This window comes from Anopheles cruzii, chromosome 2 (assembly GCF_943734635.1).
Source record: "Anopheles cruzii chromosome 2, idAnoCruzAS_RS32_06, whole genome shotgun sequence".
NCBI classification, from domain to species: domain Eukaryota; kingdom Metazoa; phylum Arthropoda; class Insecta; order Diptera; family Culicidae; genus Anopheles; species Anopheles cruzii.
The window spans coordinates 24,834,473-24,855,477 of NC_069144.1; the positions used below are offsets into that span (position 1 = coordinate 24,834,473).

Here is a 21,005-nt window from a genome sequence, read left to right on the forward strand (position 1 = left end):
ATCCAATTTTTGGTTTTCTGCTAAAACAAGTAGAGGTTCGACTGTAGAAACGCCCGGTTTGAAATATTTCACATCATTGGAACGTTGAAACATATCATGTGTCAAGGCTAAAAATGTGTCTTTGCTAAATCATTTACTGCAGGGTCCTAGACTATTTAAATTTTTCGGTTATGGTATTATGTTCCTTTTGGTCTCATAATTTAATGTACACCTCCAATATTCTGGTCATTTTGATTGCTATTGTTTGTTATAATCTTCACGTACAATTGATCCGTTTGGAATCCGTATATTGATCCGTTTTCATTCAATACTGTCTCATTTCAAAATCCAAAGTTAATTTGTTATAGAAATTCTTTTTATTTCAATAAAAGCTCCCCCACAAGACAGGTTAATTTGGGTAGGTTAGGATAGTAACTTTCGAAAGCAAAATTGAAGAAAGTAACACTTCGATCTTCGGTTGTGCCCCTCTGCACATTGGTTGAAGGAGAAACACAAGTCTACGAAAAACTAAATCACACGCTCGGTATGACCCACACCTCCAGAAAGGCGCGTTCCGTTCTCTGAAAGAATGGCTTTCCGCAGAATTTTGCACCAGCAGCGCATGGCCACTTGTCGTCGCGCGTGTCGCGTTTCAAGAAAGGTGACGACGCCATCGATCAGGAGCAACACACATCGCCGTCGTCGATTCGCTAACCGACTTCTCACGTCACACTTCCAGCCTTTTGAACCGTTCCCATCGGTGGGCGCACACCTGCTACTCAGAACGTGCCACAGCCAGCCTTCAGCCGGAAACCCAGCCCAAACGGTCTATCGATAGCTCGTGGTTCTTTTTCTTTGCTGTTACCTTCCCCGGGGCCGGGCCTTTTGACGTAATCAATTTACAACGCTTCAGCTCATTATGCTTGCAACATAGTGTCCCCGAACTTGACGAGTCATTCGCCAAATGGGCTCCCGCCGGGTTCCCGCGGCCTAATTGCGGTTGATTGATCGTCCGTTTCCCTGTCAGCCTCCGGGGACCGGGTCAACGTGGCCACGGGGCCGTGGCGCTTCCAGCTAGCATGGCTTCTCGGGAGGTGCAGCCGACGGCCGTCCTCTCGCCTCGCGGGCCCACGTAAGACACATCGGAAAACTTTCGCGCCACAGCCGGCCGCAGCCACGAAAAGCCCAAGCCCCGCCAGCTTTCCGCCGATAAGATAAATTTGCTCATTACCCCTCAGCAGCAGTGTCCCGTGTTTGGTTATTGTTTGGCAGCTTCGTTAGAGAAACGGCTGCTTAACAAATGGCCGCGTCCCGACGGCGAACGGGGACCGTACGATTATCGCGTCAGAAACTTGTTTAAAAATTCTTCACGCCAACGAAACCTCCGCTGGCCGAGGGGGGTGGTGGCACTTTTGGCTGATCTCCGGCGGTATGCAAACCCACATAAGTTGACTCTAATGGAAAAGTTTGGGAAAGGGCAAATTAAGCTATTATTTCTCACGTGCATTTTCTTCAGTGACCCACTTTTAACTTTTTCGGTTTTAGTTTTATTTTTTCGCTTCAAACACACAGCTTAATCTGTCTGTCTGCTTATCGCTGAATGATAAAGGAACGTGAGTGGAGCACCGAATCATAATTTAGCTGAATTATAGTTACAACACAAATAAAGCGTAGAACGAGGCTGAAGGCTTCTGTTGTGGTGCCAATTAAAATCACCGTCACTTATAGAGATTTGGTTGCGTCCATTTGTATTGTCCGAAACACATTGGTTAAAATTTCAATTTTTTGCAACAAAAAACCACGTTCGTCTTCACTCTTAACGGTGCCGAAAACGGACCAGGGACTTATGCTTCGTACGGCTGACAAAGGTAGCACCGTAACGCATTGACAAAACGTGGATTAGGCTAAATTGTAGCGATTTTGAAATTTCGTTAGAAGTGTGTCTGTTTGAACCATTTCGATTAATGAATGAATCAGTCGATGTTTCATGAAATTAGAATGTGTCACTTCGCAAATGGACACGGAAAAGCTACCCAAACGAGTCATGCTCTCCAGATGAAATTTCGACCACAACAAATTAGAATGAAGAAAACACACTATTTACAAGTTAATCGAACATCTTTATTCATTATCTGTTTTGATGATCTTACAGCAGCCTGATGATAGCCAAAGCGTTTATTACGTCGTTTTATCAAATGAGCTAATTAATCGTTGGTTCAATCGCCCAACGGATGACACCAACACTCTTTACTTTCGATTCTCCGCCTTATCGTGATTTAAATAAAGTGCAACTCACAATTGTTTAAATCTATCTTGAAAGTTAAATTCGTTACGTTTAAAGTGTTATCTATAGGAATGAATCGAGGAAAACTGAGGCTAGCGTTTGAAGTTGCGTGTCGATGGCAAAATCATATCAATTAATCAACTGTAAACAAATGATGAGATAAATTATTATGAAGTAGGCAAATGAGCCAGTTTACAGATCAATGCAGATTTAAAACTTTTACTGACCAAAGTACCTCCTCATCGACCCGACGGTTGATTGGATGTTTCACCACTCGTCCACTTGGCAGAAAGTTGAGCACTTGAAATACAAAATCACAAATCACTTCCTCTGTGGGTTCCACTCTCCGGACCGGAGCAAATCGAGAACGCGTGAAGGCGAAAGTGGTGCGCCTGGAGTGGAGCGACTGAAAACGATGGTTAACAGCTGTGGTGGCCCCCCTTTAACACCGGCTGCGGCTGGTTACCCACCAATCGGTAGGAATTTACAAAGAAATGCCGGTGCCGGTTAGCCGCCGTAACCAGGAAGCCGCCCCGACGCCACCGCCGTAACGCATCGCCTCACTTCTGGAGTGTCATTAATCAAGACAACTGGAAAAACGCATCCCAGTGCCAGAGTGCTCTTGGCCCCTGGTGGCCGGTGTGCTGCGTAATCGGTCCCAGCAGCGTGTTCGTCTCCGACGTTCGCCGGCAGCGAGATAAGCGACGGCAGCGCCACGGCCCGAAAGCGCCGTGCGGTGACCGATGCGATGCGGCTAATAAGAGGTAATTTTTTAATGGACTGGAAAGTAACGACTCCTTCCTTCTCTCCGGTCGGTCGGTCAGTTTGAGGTTATGATTCGCTCGGCTCCGTGCCTGTGACTCCCTCTGCGCCGTTCGGGTATGATGAGTTTCAGAGGATATACGTACGTTTGTGGGATGCTTCCTTTATGGCCCTCTGCACCGCCGCAGGAGACCCACCCCGCAGGGGCTGGGTTCTGCTTTGTCGAGGCCAATTGGTGACCGATGACCATGCTAACGCCTCGAGCCGAACCGTGTTTTGCGGAAGTTATTCGAAGAATGTACCCCCTGGTCTTCGTCATGTTTTTGTGCGTCGTCGTCATCATCATGTGCGGTCTCCATAGTCTCCGGTCTCGGACTCCGGTTTTTTGTTCAATGTTTTCATGGTCCATCCTCCGATCGGAGGCGTCTTCTCGTGTAATGGGATTATTTTTCGTCCGTTTTGACTGAAGGTCGTGTCGGGAACCCTTTTTTTGGTCGCAACGTACACACCACAGGTCGAGTGTTGGAAGAAATGGTGGCCCTGTTGGGAACCCCCGCCCCGTTGATGCTGTGTGCCGGTGGGAATACGACTGCCATTGACTCATGCATCTCCGGCCAGCCATTAATTGGTGGACGGCGCATAACGGAAAGCAATTTGAGTGCCATGCAAATTATGGGCATTGCTTCAGGGGGTTCGACTTCGGGCTTGATCCTGGCCAGTTGTAACTGCCAAAGATCCAGTTATTATTCCATTAGTATCGTAATTGGATCGTAGTCACTACGGTCAGAAAACAGTCCTAATCTGCACTGTCTCAGTTTCGGCTTCCTTTCCTGTCATCGATCGGTTTTGGTGGGGCACGTGACTGCCGAATGCTGGTAAGTATTGGCTTAAGATGCCATTTTAGGTAAACTCACCTAGTTGAGTAAATTAAAGTAAAGTAAATGTAAGTGAGCCAAGAAACGATTACCATTTACAATATTTACCGAGAACGAAAGTAACATTTTATTACTCAACCGGTGCTACAACCACGACGCGATCGTCGCTCCTGCTCCCCTAGTAAAATTTTGGATTTTTCGGGTTTCGGATTTTTCAAAAATTGCTCCAGCTGTCCGAAAATGTTGGAAAATAACCGACAAATCAATTAAATTTTTTTTTCTTATTTGTAATAAATCAATTTTATTTGCCGATCTCATCTGGTCATTATTCAATCAAACCAATTCAATCAAAACCAATCTAAATAAATAGTAAATACATATGTTTTCTAGCCAATGCTCTCCAAAGTAAGTTTTATTAATCACAAACTGGGATAAGCTGCTATCTCTGCCATTTGTTTAGGTGTTCGTTGGTTATATTTCTACTCGTTGAAACTGAGGTTTGGTCGTTCATTAAATTTAAATATTGCTAGTGAAGTAGCACATTGCGACGCTTGTGCTAATTGAAAGGTATCGTAACACGTATTTAACACTGCACTCCAAACAACCCAACCAAACTACGTTGTGGCGAGTGTCGAACATATTTTGCCGAATTGCATCCCAAAATTGCCCTACAAAGTGCTGCGGAAAAATGGCAAATTAATTAGTTATCTAACAAACATTTCAGCAACAGCAACTCACCAAAAATTCGACATCTCTCCAGCATGTGGACGGAACGTTGTAATGAACATAGCAAAACCGGCTCCATGTTGCTGCATATTTCCATCCGTCAAATGATTGATTGAACGGTGATTGAAAGGGGAGCATAAAATGATAAGCATTGCAAAAATATGCCCGACCGGCCTAAACAATGTGCCGACGCCGAACAATGGAGTAACGGCGTATACAAATTATATGTTTATAGAAATTTAAAAAAAAAAAACCGGAAATGTAGTTTTTGGAAACTGCTCGACAGCAGTTGAAGGACAGCGAAGGCCGATGGCCGACCGATCCGGCGGGATGCTCGGCTGTTGGAAAACGATTATTTAATTTCCAACGCTCGGAAGCGAAACATTTAATTAATGAAATCATTCCGACAGTCTCGACATCCCCACCGATCGCCCGGCATCGGGGAAACAAAAAATGTCCGACAAGCGGAGCGCATAGTTTTCGCATCGCCATCACGTCAACATTCGACCAGCCACAGCAACCCGTTGGGTAGCGATGGCAACCCAACGGTGGATGATGGTGTAAAATATGGTTTCTCGATGCAGTTTGCGCGGAATTCGATAATTCGTCCTGCGGGCAACCTGTTTTTTTTTTTATTTGGGCGCGGTCCACAGATTGGGTTTCGGGAATTCGCCGAACCGTTTTCACCGGCCAGGACGAGCGTCAGAACTTTGGACATCGATCACTGTCAGCGAGTTTTCTGGGTCGGGCCGGGATGATGGGCCAGGCCTATCGGGCCGTTCCGATCTCGGCCGAATGAAATCGCTCGGCCAGCAACACATAATTACCACGGAACGACCGAATCGGTGTTGCGTTTGGCCGAGCTACCTGTGTAGATCCGGCATTCCATCAACTCTCTCGGCTCGGCACTCGAAATCGGATGCGCGCTTGCACCACATCATATTCTGCATCTAATTAATTAACATATAGTGCTTCGGCCATTAACGCGCCTAAAAGCCTTCGTGCTGCGTATTTGGAGATCTCGCATCGCATAATGTGCGTCCGCGGGGGATGATGTTTTATTGGCTTCGCAGCATGTAAAAAAGCCGAAATGATGAACATTATTGCTGCTAGCTATTGGTCCCAGCCCTCGCCAATTCGGTCGAACGACGAGCGGGTGATTTGGCACCGGGCAATGCTTGGTAAACGATTTGACATTAATTATTTCATCAGTTACAAATGGACCAAAGCACTCAAAATGCTGGGGTTGATTGGGTTTAACCGTGTGGGAACCGAATAATCCGTGCGGCGGACGCGATTAAGCTACCGATTACTTAAAATGTCTGAATGGCCGATGCTTTGAGGTGAATGTTGTAAAGGAAACTGTTTTGAATTGAATTAAATGCCCTTGATGCGCGAATTTTTGGAGCTTCAATACTGACAGGGTTAAGGGTCAGAGTTTTGGCAATTTTCGAAAGCAGAGTAGGGAGTAAGCATTCCAACAGTAAATAGTAGTAATTTTTCGGTTCAGGAAATATTGACTGGATTCACGGGAAAATGTTGTCTTTTGCTGTTACAATGCTAAATTAATTATCAAAGAATTATGTGAGCTTGTTGAAAGATTGCTCTAGCATTTTGCTCGCCTCAACCAAGACGATAAACAATTAATGTGTAGAACCTCAATTGTTGGAAATTGATTGCTTTCAATAAGCTATGTTGAGGACGATCATCTTCAATCGAAGACAATATAATTTTGTCAAATAAAACTTCTGACTTCTTCTACTAGCAGACAATTTATGAGATACTTGACAACAAATATTTCGGAGAATATTTCCATTACTTACATACGACTTGATCGATATTTTTGAAGGACCTAAATAATCTATTGTCACCGTATTTGAGGTGACGTCTAGAGCTGGATTTTGAACTTGTTTTGGAGTCTCCTTAGATTTTGTTTTTATTGATGTGTTCTGCAAATGTTCAGACTCTGTGCATTTAACTGTCTCAAGTGAATTCTAATGCCACTAACCGGTGCTTGAGTATTAAGAAATTGCTTGTTTTAAAAGATATAAATTTGACTCCAAAACCGGACAGCCTTTTTCCGGTTGGCCTGAAATTGTGGTGCTCTCCCCTTGCCCTGAACGCCAGAAGCCGTCCTGTGTTACATAGACAAGTTCCAGCCCGCCACCGTTCAATTCAGCGGGAGCACCATTGTGGCTTAAAACGAAAGTCGGGACACGATTGATAAGGTAACCGAATTCCTTGGACGTGTTGAAAAATGGCTGTCATTTCACAAAAGCGCCACACGGCTGCCACTTGCCATTGGTTTCGCGCAATAATCGAAATGGCCCCGCAGAATAATTGGCTCGCCCGCGCCGAAAATGTGTCCCGGTCCTAGCCGGAGGGCCTGTAAGCGAGGCTCGGCTTCCAGGGGCGACGAAAAGCTTGTTAATTTCGTCCCATTCGACCGGGCGAACCGGTCCAGACCAGACAAATTAATTAGCTTCCAGATCAGTGGCCACCGGAATCCATTTGAGCGTTCCGCTCCACGCGGCAGCGCCATATTCGAATCGAAACATTGTCGTGGCGGAGCGGTCGCACGGGAGTCCCGGGCCTACCTTCACCCGGTCACCGGTCGGCCGGCCCGGTCGGTCGGGTGGTGACTGCGCCTAATGAAGCGTCAAATCAGCTCCAGAAAGCTGGCGCACTCCCGCCCCGGCACGTCAGTCGCGCCAAATGGTCGCGTACTTCCGGCCGGACCGAGTGGCGTCGCGCCCGGACGGACCGTGACGCCGGGTGGCCACCGGTCGTTCGGTGACGGTAATTTGTGGCAGATTGGGGCAACCTAATTCTATTGGAAAACGGCGCAGAGGACGATTTAGATTTTGATTCACCCATTGGCGGGACACCCGAACCGAACCGAAATTAGTTGGCCAATCTATTTGGGCGGGAGAAATGCGATGGGAGCTAGGGTCCCGGGAGTCGGTGCATCGATGACGGTGCATCGCCGCGCTGCAAGGTGCAGCCGCCGTGTGTCTGTTTGCGTTCGTTAATTCCCCAACAATGACCCGCAACAACGGGGACCGCAAACGAAAGGCTCGGAAAAGGTCCACCTAGCCTAACTCAAATCAACCGTTCACGAAACGAATCGCGGACCGAAAGTGGACGAAACGAATCGACTGCTCGACTCGTTTCCTGCACTGCCATTTGTTTTCTCTGAGTCATCATCAGCAGCGATGGTGGACCCAATTCGTTGCAGTTCCAGCCTCCAGGTGAAAGTCATGTGTCGCGCCCTCGACGTTCGAGCCAGCAAAAGGGCACCAGGTGACCGTTTGAAGCCCGGTGTGGACGGAAACCGTAAACTGCACATCGGCTTCATCGTCGTCATTGTCGTCGTTATCCGCTGCGATGGAGAAATTGAATTTTCTATCCGACCGATGTTCGCTTTACCTGGGCATAGCCACCAAAAAACCAGGAAAGAAGGAAAGAAAAACAGAACGTAAAGTAAACGACCCTCGGTCCGGTCCGTGTGCCTCTCAACCGGAGGTCCTTCAGAGCGCGCCCTGACCTCGTGCTGCATTCCTAGGATCCCGGCGGCTATTGGGCAATTATCACACACAATGAGCGGCCGAATTTATGGCCTAAACAAACGTCGAACGTTTAAATTAACAGAAACAGAACGGTCGCCGCTGCCAGAAAAACAGCACTTGAGAGGAAGGACATCATGTTCCGAGTTTCGCGGAATCTCGGGGCACAAGGGCACACGTTTTAACGCCCGCTGTGTGTCCTTTGAAAAGGAAAAGATAATTAACCATTTTTGCCACCAGCAAAAAATCTGTTAACCACTGCAAACTAATCGCCTTTGCCCGGTTATTCCTTTCACAATGGGTCTATGGATTTCGAGTGACACCTGGAGGTGCCTAAAAGACCCCAGGCAAATCATGCAGAGGGACTACAGCACTACAGCGCGATGAGGTCTTTCTAAGAAATACTCAATTTCGATCGGTTGGTCCGGGCAATGAATATGGAGATGAAAATGCTTCTGGGTCCGAAAGATGTGGATCACATCAGCCCACATTAGCTCAAGGTTCGACGAATTCGGCGTTTCCTTTTGAAATTGAGAAATCAAATTGATCTGACTCTGAATCAAAATTGATCTGACTGACAGCAGTTTTCGCAGTGGGGTAATAGAACACATGAGCCTAGTTTCAAAGCCTTGATCGTTGTCCTTTTTCATTCGCTCTTGGGTCGTGGAACCGAGATTTACACCAACAAGGACGTAACGGCGCTAGAGTGCGTTAGAGCAGCCAACAGGCCTTTCTGCAGTCTAAAGAAACTATTCCGCTCACTAAGAAATGGACACAGAGTCCGCTACCGACGAAACACCTCGCCAAGCCCGGGTGGGCTGGTCATGTCATGAGATTGGTGGACAACGAACCAGCTCGCGACGCTCGCGACTTCTTAACACATCATGAAGGACACAAGGTATGTAGTAGACCCCAATGAAGATGGCGAAGGTGCTAGACCGGGCCCGGAGAAGGAGAAGTCCTTGTTGCAGGCCAGGAACGCTCGGTGGTTTTAGTTACCGGATAAGTAATACTTAAGGGCGTACGATCGAAACACTTAAGTGGTCCCTCGAAAAGGCCAGAAACGAGGACGACTCTTTAAGCTCGGATAAAGTTCTTTGTGCCTTAGACTCTGGCGGCAAGTTTAATAGTTTAACACACGTTTAATAGTTCACTTACCCTTTTCCCACGCCGCGGTGCTTCCCTTACAAAGTCACTGTTACACTGTTGTGTTATTTTTTTCAAGATTTTCATTCGCTTTTTATTTGTTCTTTTACTGAGTATATATAGAGCTGTTTCAATTTAGTTTCTTTGTGTGTATGTTTGCTGTGTTTATGGATCTTTCGTTTCGGGTTTTCCGCTCATCGCTGGCGCTCGTTTGTGTGTGTGTCTGGTGAGTCCTAGTGTTTTCCGTACATCGATCGCGCCCGTTAACCATCCGCCACGAGAGACGCCTTTTAATCGCTCTCTCTCTCTCTCGCTCTCTTACACATTTTCTGTAAGGGTTGTGCTGTTTCGTTCACAATGATCACAATTTTCGTTTTACTATTATCATTATCATCCTCGAATAAGGGATCTTCTCGATGCGTGGGGTTTTCCGTTCTGTTTTAAATGTGGCCCGCAGATCAAAAGGCAACACATCCGTGCTCTGGTATCACCATGCGATCATCAAGCTCTCCTCCTTTTCGCGGCCAATTTTTCGTGCTTGCGACAATCAGGATGTTCAGGATAATGTCTAGATGATGAGAGTGCTGCCAACTCCCAATCCTCGTCGCCTGAGAGTGTGTGTTGCGTCCCCTATTTACTTGTTTGTCAGAGCAAAACAATAGCAATAATTTCGATTGTGCACCCTTTAGGCTTCTCATTTGCCAACCATTACCGTTTGTTGTTTTTTAACTATGCCCAGCTTTCTGCGCCCACTTCCTTCCTGCTTCTATTTTACAATGTTGAGTGAATATTGATTTATTTATTTTACACACTGTCGCTACTCTTCGACGGTACACTCTTCTATCTCTTCCCAATCTCCCAAAACAGAGACAAAGTGCCACAGTTCACTATTTCTACACAGTTTGCGCCACACATCGGGGATAATTCGTTTACATCCTAGGGCTGTGTGGACAGAGAGCTCGGCGGCACCTGGGGGTGCCTCGGGATTCCAAAATGGAAACAGCGAAATGCGAGGAAGAGCTCCGCTCCCGCTGGGACAGGCTGGGTTGGGCACACACACACACACACAACCGGTGGCGGTCAAACAACGATCAACAATGGTCAGGGGTTGATGACGCCATAAGGACCCTGACGGAACACATGAAGGGGTTTGCTTCCCCCCCCGGGGGGAGGAGGGCACAGTGGAGCACAGCACAGGGGTCTACCGTAGGCCACCTACTTGTTTGTTGGCCGAGGCCGTTTCGTGTACAGGATGAGACAAAAATGATCAGAACTTCGAGTTTGGTTTTAAGGTTGTGTTTGTCGAATGTTGCATCTTTATTTTACGTTTTGTTTTTCCTTAATTTACTGAATTTAATTACTTTTAAATATTTCATAATGTTCCGTTTTTTTCCTTCCGTTTTTTAAATCCGCATTGCCCCACGCGCGTTTTCTTTACTTTCGGCTTGCTGGCGCGCCTTTTTGTGTGTCTGTGGTTCTCTTGTTTTGTGTTTTTGTTTGTTTTATTCTCTTTCGATCGATTATATAGTACGCTTCTTCTCCCAGGGACCGCCACACACGGGGTTCTAATTATTTATATTATTTATAGTTTTCTATATATATACTCTTGCGCCCTCCGCGCGCCAAGAGGAATCGCGGTTGCCGCTCTTCTCTTTCTGTTTCCGTTGGGGCAGAACACTCCGTCGAAGATGCGTTCTTCTCATTTCGGGGGATGGCGCACATCCTTTCCCCGTGGTTTGTTTCGTATTCTGCTGCTTAAGGTGAGTGGCGCGGCGTGCCATCGAAAAGGGGATCACTTAACAACTAGAAGAAATGGTGTGGCTGTTTTATGTTCATGTTTTTCGTGCTCCGCTCGTTTGTTCTCTCTTCCGGGCTTTCTTCCGCGATTAATCAAGCTGCGTTCATCACTTGTCTGTTGTTTCCTATGTTTGTGTACCATTGCCGGCGATGGTTTAATGCTTCATTCCGTTTCTTTCCCCCTTTCTCTTTCTCTTGTTTGTTTCTGTTTTGTTGTTGTTTGTTTCATGTTTCGTTTCTAAATGCTTTTTCACAGCGGTTTGGCAAATTTTGCTCACGTTCGACTCTTCCTCGTGGTGATTTGTTTTTTTTCTTCTATTTTCTGTGTTTTGTGGGTTCTTTTCTTGATGCTGCTTTCACTACCTTCTCGGGTGCTTATTTACTTGTATTTCCGCGCTGCCATTCTATATTACACACAAATTCGCGCTATTCTAACTGTTCTCCGAAAAAGGCCAAAAGGTTAGTGTGGCCAAAAGGCCTTTCTTTTGGGCGACCCCGCAAAAAAAAGAAACCCAAAAAACAACGATCGATTGCACACGCAAAAACCGGCCAAACCGACACCGAATGACGGAAGCAGAAAAGCAGTCCCACAGACAAGTGTCCGGAAGAGGAGAGAGCGGAAAAACAAACGAGACAAACCACCGAACAGTTTAAGTAGCTCACACAGGGGCTCAGGATGATCTGAGCATCCGTAGCAGCACCTTATCACGTATAAAACCCCCCTCCCGGTGGTTGTGGTGGTGGTGTGGACGCACACTACACCGTAAGTGTCCCCGGGGGGTGATAAAACTCGGAACTCAAAACACTCCACTTGTTTTTTTCATAAAAGCTTAACTCTCTCTCTCTCGGTACGAACGCGCACATTACGCGGATGACGGATGATAAAAGAAGCGGACACGAACGGGGAGAGCAGAGCGTGCGTCTCCACAATTCGTTCACGAATGCTAATATTAATGATAATCATTATAATATAATAATAGTAAAAAAAAAAAACGATATTCACATATAGATACATTGGATATTTCCATTATACATTTTACATTTATAAAACAGACTAGCGTTTCTTGTGTGTGTGTGTGTGTGTTGTGTGTGTGTTGTGTGTGTGAGTGTGTTGGGGCGGTATCCGTGTCCTCTACCGAGCTCGCCGCTCCGTGACACTCGACGAGAGAGCGGTGACACTCACGGATCGGTCGCGATCCTATCGCGCGCGGTGATGCTGGCCGCGACCACCAGCAGGATGATGTCCTCTATATATTATGGCAAGAACTGTGGATGCTGCTGCTGTGGGTGTGGAATGAACGATTGAGAACCGGGGGAGGGTAAGTGGCATGAAATTATCTATTGATTCACGCATTCCTTTTCGCTGTGCGTGCGTGACTTTAAATATTGTTCTTCCGAATCTTTTCTCTCCTATACATTACTATTATATTACTATATAACCGACGATGTGCAAGTAGGCTGACCGCGGGGGGCTTCGCTTGTCCAGATGGTCCCGAAGCGGGTTCCGCCGCCCGGTTCGCTCTCGATTCGCGCCCTAATAAGATGCTTAAGCTTCTCTCTTTCTCTCTCTCTTTACGTAGACGACGGATTAAATCATCACAATTAGTTGACTGTAGGTGTGTGTGTGTGGGTGTATGTGTGTTGGTAAGTGTAGGTGTCTATTGTTTAAAGGGTTGTTCTGTTTTGCTACTTCGCTGTGAGAAGGACTCTTGGCTCCTGGACTCGACACGCCGATTGCCATCGATGATCCTGTTGATGGTGGTGGTGGGAATGAGCGACTAATTGACAGGCCAGGCGACGGGCCCCCCGCTCGCCCGCACCCGGGGTCTGGCCGTCGCACTGTGGGACTCTCCCCGGGTATGAGAGCCGATCCGTGGGACAGAGCACAGGCAATATCTACTCCCTCTGATGATCACCCACGACCAACACACGCCCGGTTCCTGGTTCCCGCCTTCCCAGACACTCCCCACATCAGAACGAGCGCATTAATTAACCGATTTTGCCGGAACAACCAACCGACGGAGGGTTGCTCCGGAAACGTAAGTCTTCTCCACGCATCTCCCTAAGCGGACCAGGTCCACGCGCTTCCTCCGCTGTGTTCAGTTCTCCCTTCCCTACCACTCTCGCTCTACTATTTACATCGCTCGCCTCGCAAAAGCTCCACGTCAACCCGCGCGCACCTCGAGACTCGTGTCGTGTGTAATCTTAATATCACCGTGAACGCGGCGGCCGGCGGCCGGCGCCACAACAGCCTTCCCTCCCGCTATCACGCTCGCTCCCCCACACGCCCCGTGAAATCTGTGTCCCTCTCCAGTCCGTCCCCACTGGCCGTTTACGCGGCGTTCATGAAGAGTTTGCTTTTTTCGGTGCGCAGCGCTACGTTGGAGCCGATCGGCCCCCGGCCCGATCCGAGCGTCGGTTCCTCGAGGGCCCGAAACCGGACGAAGCCCTGTTCCGCCACCAGCATGCTGCCGTTGCCGCCGCCCTGCTGCTGCTGCTGCTGCTCACCGGGGCCAAGCTTCCCCGGAAGCACTCCGCTGCTGAGCGGTGCCGTCGTCGTTGGGGTGCCGTTGCCGCTGGTGTTGCTACCGCCGATGCTGGCCGTTGGCGAAGAAGATGACTCCGTCGCCGTCGTCGTCGTGGTCGGGTGGTCAGTTCCGGTAGCGATTCCGTACGGTACGGCTCCGCCCGGGCCACCGGTGTAGCTGGAGCTGGAGGATTCCCGGGAGCGCTTCTTGCTGTGGTAGTAAGGGGCACCGCCCGTGCCCGCGCCGCCACCGTTAACCATCGTCGGGTCGTCGAAGTTGTTGCTCACGTTGTCCTGTGAGTGTGCGTGCTGTCGCTCGAGGGAGTCCCCAGGGCCACCGCCACCACCGTTCAATAGCCGATCGTTGAAACTACCGGGCTGCGGGGCGGCAAAGCCCGGGTGTTGATGCAGGTGCTGTGGGTGCTGCTGCTGCTGCTGATGGTGATCGTTCGAACGGGACGAGCTGAGGGTTTGCGCTCCGGGCCCGGCCACTCGGTGGCCTCCCGGGCCCGGACCCATCGCTGTGCGTTGCTGCTGAAGGGCAGCCCGTTGGTTGTGGGACGAGTTGGAGGAGGACGAGGCGGACGAGTTGGAATTATTGTTCCGTCCGCTGCCACCCGCTGCCGCCGGCGCACCGTGCTGGTTAAAGTGCATCGCACCGATATTGTTCAGCGTGCCACTTTTGCGCACTCCGATCCGCCGGTCGAACGAATCACCGGCCCCATAGTTGCCGGCACCCTGGTGCCCCCCCGGCGGACCCATGTTGTGGCCGTAGTGGTGGTGGTGATGATGGTGGTGACCCATCGTGTTCGCTCCACCACCGCCACCGAGATCGTTCTGCAGCTGGCCACTCTTGAGCGTTTTCAGGTTCTTCGAAGCGCGGAACTCGTTCCGCGACATCGACTGGGCGGCGGCCAGGGCCGAGTGGGACGGGATCGTTCCCGCACCGGGACCCGCCACCGGTTCGAAGTTGGGACGTTCAAAGTTCTGGAAATCGTAGTTCCGCGGTCCGCCTCCCATCCCGGGGTGGTGTTCCGCACGCCCGGCCGCACCCCGCAGCGACTTGGTGTCATACTGCGGCGCATTGATCGGTTCCGAGTAGCAGTTGTCCATGATGTCGTGGTACTGGTGATTGACCTGCGGAGGGTGCTGCTGCTGGTGGTGATGGTGGTGGTGGTGTTTCAGCTCAAAGTTCGGGTTCTCGTAATGGTCCGGCATCGGTTCGGTGTCGTTCAGGAAGTCGTCCCCTCCGTCACCCGGCAGCACGTTGTGGTTGTTGTGATCGTTGTTGCTGTAGTTGTGCGATGACGAGCGCATGCTGTTGGTTTCGAGCGAACGCTGGAAATCGGCCCCCGGCGGAAGGCCGGGAGGACCGCCACCCGGACCGCCGAGCTGCAGATCCTGCTGGCTGTTTTGCTCCAGGTTGAGCGAGTTCAGGGCAAAATTGTCATCGTAGATCGGCTTCCCGGTGCGCATCGTGTAGGTGTGCAGATTGCGGTTCGTGTTGCAGACCGCCGGGTAGTCGGTCTCGAAGTTCTCCTGGCTGGAAGAGGACGTGCACGGGAACAGGGCGAACCCGCTCGCGTTCGGCTGCTCCATGTCCTTCTCGCGCTGGATCACCTTCGACGTGCCGGTCTTCAGGCCCGTCACCCACGATAGCAGCGCAATGATCACGATCTCGATGAACCGCAGACTGAACTGGTAGCCCCACTGGAACCAGTCGATCTCGATGTGCGACGCCCAGAGCGTCTTCTTGGCCGCGCCCGGCTCGTGCAGGCTGTTGCTCGGCGACAGCTTCACCTTCGTCTGCGAGCTAATGCTGATCGCACCGTAGATCTGGAGGGCGGCCAGCAAGATGAACAGCAGTGCGGTCGCGATCGTGATGTGGATCGCGTACGACAGGTTGTTGTAGCCGTGGATGTAGTTCTGGCTCTTGTGCAGGATGCGCTTCAGCAGCCGGTACATGTACAGGTACAGGATGCCCAGGCTGAGGCAGATGAAGATGTAGATAATCTGGCAGATGAGCGACAGGACGCGCGGTGGGATCTGGATGTTCGTCGGTGGACCACCGCTGTGTGGGCCGTGTCCGGGGCGCCCCGGAGCACCGCCGCCACCCGCCGCCATCATGAGCTGCTTGTTCTGGAGCTGCAGCTGGTGCTGCTTGTGGTAGAACTGCTGCGTCTCGTACGACTCCACCAGGTGCAGGGTGATGCAGAGCCCCACGTGGACACTCGAGCCGATGATGATCGTGAGCGGGCGCAGAATGGAGCTGTAGCGGTTCGTTTTGTGGTTGATCGAGCGAAGCAACAGGAACAGGATCAGTATCGCGAACGTCGTCGTGAGGAACGTGAGCGGCAGATTCAGGAGCAGCTCGGAAGTGAACAGATTGAAGCTGAAGTGGATGTTGTACGCGTCGTAGCACAGGTAGAAGATGCGCAGCAGACAGATGATGATCAGGATCAGGTGGATGCTGATGAAGTACGACTGCGAGAAGAGGTGCGTCAGCTTGTCGTAGAAGATGATCTTGAAGATCGAGTAGACCGCGAGGATCGTGAACAGGATCGCCGACAGGTACACGTGGATGTTCCACGCGATCGTCCACGTGCTGATGTCCGCCAGGTCGCCCGCGAAGTTGCGGTCTGCGCCACCGGCACCACCGTCTTCGCCGCTGCCTGCCGTCCCCGTTCCGTTCTTGACCATCACCGACTTGAGGTTCAGGTTGGGCATCTTCTGTGTGATCGGCGAGGAAGAGGACGACAGGACGTGCATCGACGAGACGGTCGAGGTGACGGAGGATACGGGGCCCGAGTGGGCCGTGCTGCCACCACCGCCGTTGCCTTTTCTCGCCGGAACACCGGTGTCATCGTCATCATCATCACCATCCTCGAACGGATCGTCTTCGTCGTCCTCCTCGGCTTCGTCGTCCGACGCTCCGTTTCCAGCCGGATCCGGAGGACCGCCATCACCGTCGGCGGTCGGTTTACCGCCAGCCGCCGCAGCACCCCCGTAGGTGCTCGGGTGCTTCGCATTGCTCAGGGACGTTGGTCCTGCACCGGGACCGACATCGTACGAGGGTTGGTTGGGACGCGGGGCGGACGTGACCGAACGTAGGAGCACGTCCGGGATTACCTGCGGCCGGCCGTTCGAGCCGGACAGGATGCGCGAGATCGACGGGAAGTGCATCCCGTTCGGAAGGATGGCGCTCGAGTTCGAGGCGTTCTCGTCCAGCATGAACTGCTTGCTACCGACACCGACACCACCACCATCGTACCCGCCGGGCGTCTTGGCCGCGTCCAGTTTGCTGGACTTTTCCGACGGCGTGTTGAGTGCCTTTTTACGCTGCGCCGCGTCCAGTGAAACGCCACCGGCTGCCGCCGGGCCGCCCGAGTGTGGAGCGGGTCCACCTGTACCGGTCTTCTGCGGATTATTGGACGCCTGCGGACCACCAGCTCCTAGGATGGCCGGTCCGGAACCGGGAGCGGCAGGTACGAGATCTGGTGGGCGCATCGGGATCCGCTCGTGGCCCGGCATCAGACTCGGTGGGGGCAGCGGGCGTCGGACCATGTACGAGCCGGTGTTGACGATCGTCGTATCGCTGCTCGTCCCGCGGAGTGTCGGTTTATCGGCGAACGGATTCGTGTAGTTCGGTGGCAGTGGCGGTGAGGAGCGCGACGTCGGCGAGTACGCCGGAACGTCGCCGGAGAACATCGAGTTGGTTGCGAACCCTTTCTTCGCGCCGTGACCTGATGGAGGATGGGAGATTCGCAAACGGAAGAATGCATTAGTCATTTGAAGTCATTTTGAAAGAAGAACGGTTAGGTGTTAGGTCTTGTCCTTAGTCGTCACCGGTGTCGGTAGATCTCTCGTGATGGATCGTCTTTTACTTTGACAAAATATTCAGTACGTCAGTTCTGTATTATAGACCAATCAAGTAGGCATTTAAATGATCGCCTTTTGATCAATAATCAAGATGCAACACAGAACTATGAGACGAGTATTTTGATAATAGATAAAGTGCTGTCACGTGACGTCATCATTTGATGAAAAACACTTTCCACGCATGAATATTTTAAGGTCTGCTACAGCACAGCTAACAGCTAACACAGCTAACTTTAAGGTAACAGCTAAAAATAACAGCTTCTTGGCGGATTTCTGGACACGAACTCGTTTCGTGTCCAAACCCAATACTTCAGTCAAAATATTGCTTACACTGCCCATTGAGATGCCCAGGGCTTGTACTTAATCTCTTTCAGTCAATCTACGATTTTCCAATACGATATCCCGTATTTTTCCTACCATTTCAAGTGTTGCTACTGTTTTTGTAGGTCCTTGACGTGGATCAACTTTAAGGCTTGTAAGACCACGTTTAAATTCAGCGACCCATCTTTCTACTTCTACTTTCTCCTCGAAACTTATTGAACAGCTTGGTACTGTACAGCTGTCACAAACGAGTTCAAAGACGAGCGAAAAGCAAATGCAGCTCCCTCTTCGTGTTAAATTGTGTCAACTTTTGAACAATTTTGAAAGCTTCCCTAACTTTCGGTCTGTTTCGCAACTTCTTGCTCGAAATACTACTGTAAGAAGTTCCTTACAGTTTGAAAGATACGGGAAGAGACACTTCGAGATAAATAATTCTTCGCATCCGATACCCAAAAATGGTGAACATCGTCACAAGAGTTCTGTGTAATTCTGTGTAACAAAGGGTCAGTGTTAACGGGAAACAGGGGGTCGTGTGTGTTGTGTCTTACCGTGCGGATATGGCGTCGAGTTGGAGTGCCGATGGCGATCGTGGTTGTGGTGGCGGTTCGGGTTCGGGTAGGTCGGGTTGCTGTTGCTCTTCAGGATCTCGGCGTTCGGGGCCGACGTCGGCAGCACGTGGTCCCGCTCGAGGTCCAGCTCGTAGTTCCGATGGTTGGCGCTGATCTGCTGCTGGTTGTAGTGCGGGTCCTTGTCGCTACCGGGTCCACCACCGCCCGCCATACCACCGCCGCCACCGCCGCCCTGCGGGTCCTTATCCTTCTCACGGTACCTACAAACACGGGCGAAAGCGAACGGAAATACGGTTTTAATTAACAAAGTTCTCGGAAGTGGTGGCGCGTAACGCAATGTGGTGTGTATCGGTCGGTCGGTCGGTCCGTCGGTTGGTGGCCGCCGAGAAAGAAAGGCACGTCACGCGGCCGTTGGAAAATTTCACGTTTCACGAAAGATAATTGACGCCGTGCGGCCGCCGCCACCGCCGATGAAATATGGAGTAATTTTTACGAGCCGAGCGTTGTGTCTGGGCCTCCGTCCCTCCCCAGTCCTCAGTGTTGGGTCGCCCGCGACACGCCACGCGAGTGTGGGAAGAAAATTGGTTTCATGTTACGCCTCTGTGCATCTTTTCGGTTCCGGCTTCTCCGGCTGTACGCTACGCTCCGAGGAGGGTTTTCCAGCACACGGAGGGACGTTTTTCCGGGGACCTCAGTACACCGGGGCCACACCAAAAATCCCTAGGAATTCTCCGAGCGACTAATTGGCTACTGGAGGTGTTCCCCCGAAAATGGGGGTCCTTCTTCGGCCACCAACTACACAGAAGTGTTTTCTGTAGTTGATCATTTGCATGCTAATGTGCCACACGATAAATGTGATTTATTCTGTCTGTCGGCTGAACCCCCGGCCGATTGGGCAATAATTTTCGACTCGCTTGCTTCCGGTGGCGGGATGGATATTGCGCGATAGCGCTTAAACCAACACCAACAGGACACACCCGCCAGCGAAGGGACCAGCCGTCCCGCAGGTGAGAAAAGTAGATTAATCCTTCCATCGCCTCAATTCTCGATGGTAGTTTTGGTGGTTTTTTCCATTCTTTGGTTTGCTCTTTTTTCGAGGAGACTAAACCGAAAGACGGCGTTAAGACCGCATCGCCCGAGGCCCGGTGTTGTCTACAACCTTTTCTGTAAGCGAATCACTACCTTTAATGCTGTGTTCTCATTAACATCAGTGAAGTATTGGCAATAAAATAGACCAAATCGGAGAATTTATTCGCTTCATCCACAAGTCAGAGATAGATCGATCCTGTACAGGACCTGAGTTTCAATCAACGGTATGACCAAAAGATTATGTGTTCCACTAATTCATGGCAGTCGGAGTCTACTCTCTAACATTTAGTGACCAGGTTCAAGGCATCCACTGCCGCTTCTCAAAGCCACAGGCACACAATCTGTAAATGAGCGATGGTCTGAAAGCAAACATAACCGGGCCGAATTCATGCGGTCACGTTGATAACCCGCGCCAGACTTGTGAAAGAGGTCAGGCTTTCATAAATAACGGCACAGATTGGGGTTTATAGTAAACAGAATTTCGTTAATTACACCTCACATCCAAGATTTTGGCAATTCCGAAAATGGGGCAAAAAAATCGATTATGGCTGTCGCTGTATGTCTCGTAGCGCCGTCTTATTAAAAACCAAATGTCGTCCAAGTTTTCAATTTTGACGAAGAACCAATTGGCCGGCAAATGAGTTGAAGACTCACCAGTTTGGAAATAAGTTTTTAATTTTTCCCAATTTTCCGCAAGCGTATAGCGCGTCCCATTTCGTAAATGTCAAAGTTTTTACTAAATGTTCACAATTTCCAGAATGAAGATTTAACGTTTTAAAAGTCAGGTAATCGGTAGTTTAAAATCTAATCTCTTGATGGATCAACCTACTGTTAACCCCCCGAGGGAGGACACTCCTGTCAGTTAGGCTTTTTAGATAAGTTTCCAAGAACTTCAACAATATTAAAAGGTACTCCACCACAGAGTAGGGGCGCTTCCGACCTCCAGCTTCCTGTTCAGACAATATCTGAACCCCGACCAAGAACTGGGCCCAGACGATTCTCGCGGCTCGCTAAAAGTTAGTCTCCACATCTGGTATCCCTCTGGTACAACTCACCTGTATGTCGTCAGAAGCGGCGTGGAGACGGTCGTCAGACTCGGCACGTACACGTTGTCCGGAATGCTGCGCTTGGTGGTGGTGGTCGAGCCGTACGCGACGCGACTGAACACGGCCGCTATGCTGCGCTCGAGGTTCGACCCGCCGAGCTCGTCCCCAAACGCTTGCACCGGTGCCTTCGCGTCCCCGGCACCGTTCGTGTCGAGCAGTACGGCCCCGACGTACGGCTGGTGGCCGCCCAACAACAGAATGCTACTGACCAAAAGGATCAACATCGTCCGGGCGAGGCCACCTCTCACCCGGACCTTCTTGGCCGTATCGTCCGGCCAGCGGCGGTCGTCGTCGGTGTTGTGCTGCTGCGTTCTCCGTCTGCGGCTTCTAATACTACTACCGTGGCCGGTGCTACTGCTACTGCTACTGTTGCTACTGC

General features: G+C 50.4%; 1 protein-coding gene across 1 annotated transcript; it reads right to left on the minus strand.

The window, feature by feature from the left end:
* Positions 1-13,467: 13,467 nt before the first annotated feature.
* LOC128278734 (uncharacterized) lies at positions 13,468-20,790 on the minus strand. Its single transcript, XM_053017463.1, has 3 exons — positions 20,576-20,790; positions 18,411-18,691; positions 13,468-17,405 (listed from the first exon to the last, which is right to left on the minus strand). The coding sequence occupies exons 2-3, from the start codon at positions 18,640-18,642 to the stop codon at positions 13,468-13,470; spliced, it is 4,170 nt and encodes a 1,389-aa protein (XP_052873423.1). The 5' UTR covers positions 18,643-18,691; positions 20,576-20,790.
* Positions 20,791-21,005: the final 215 nt, after the last annotated feature.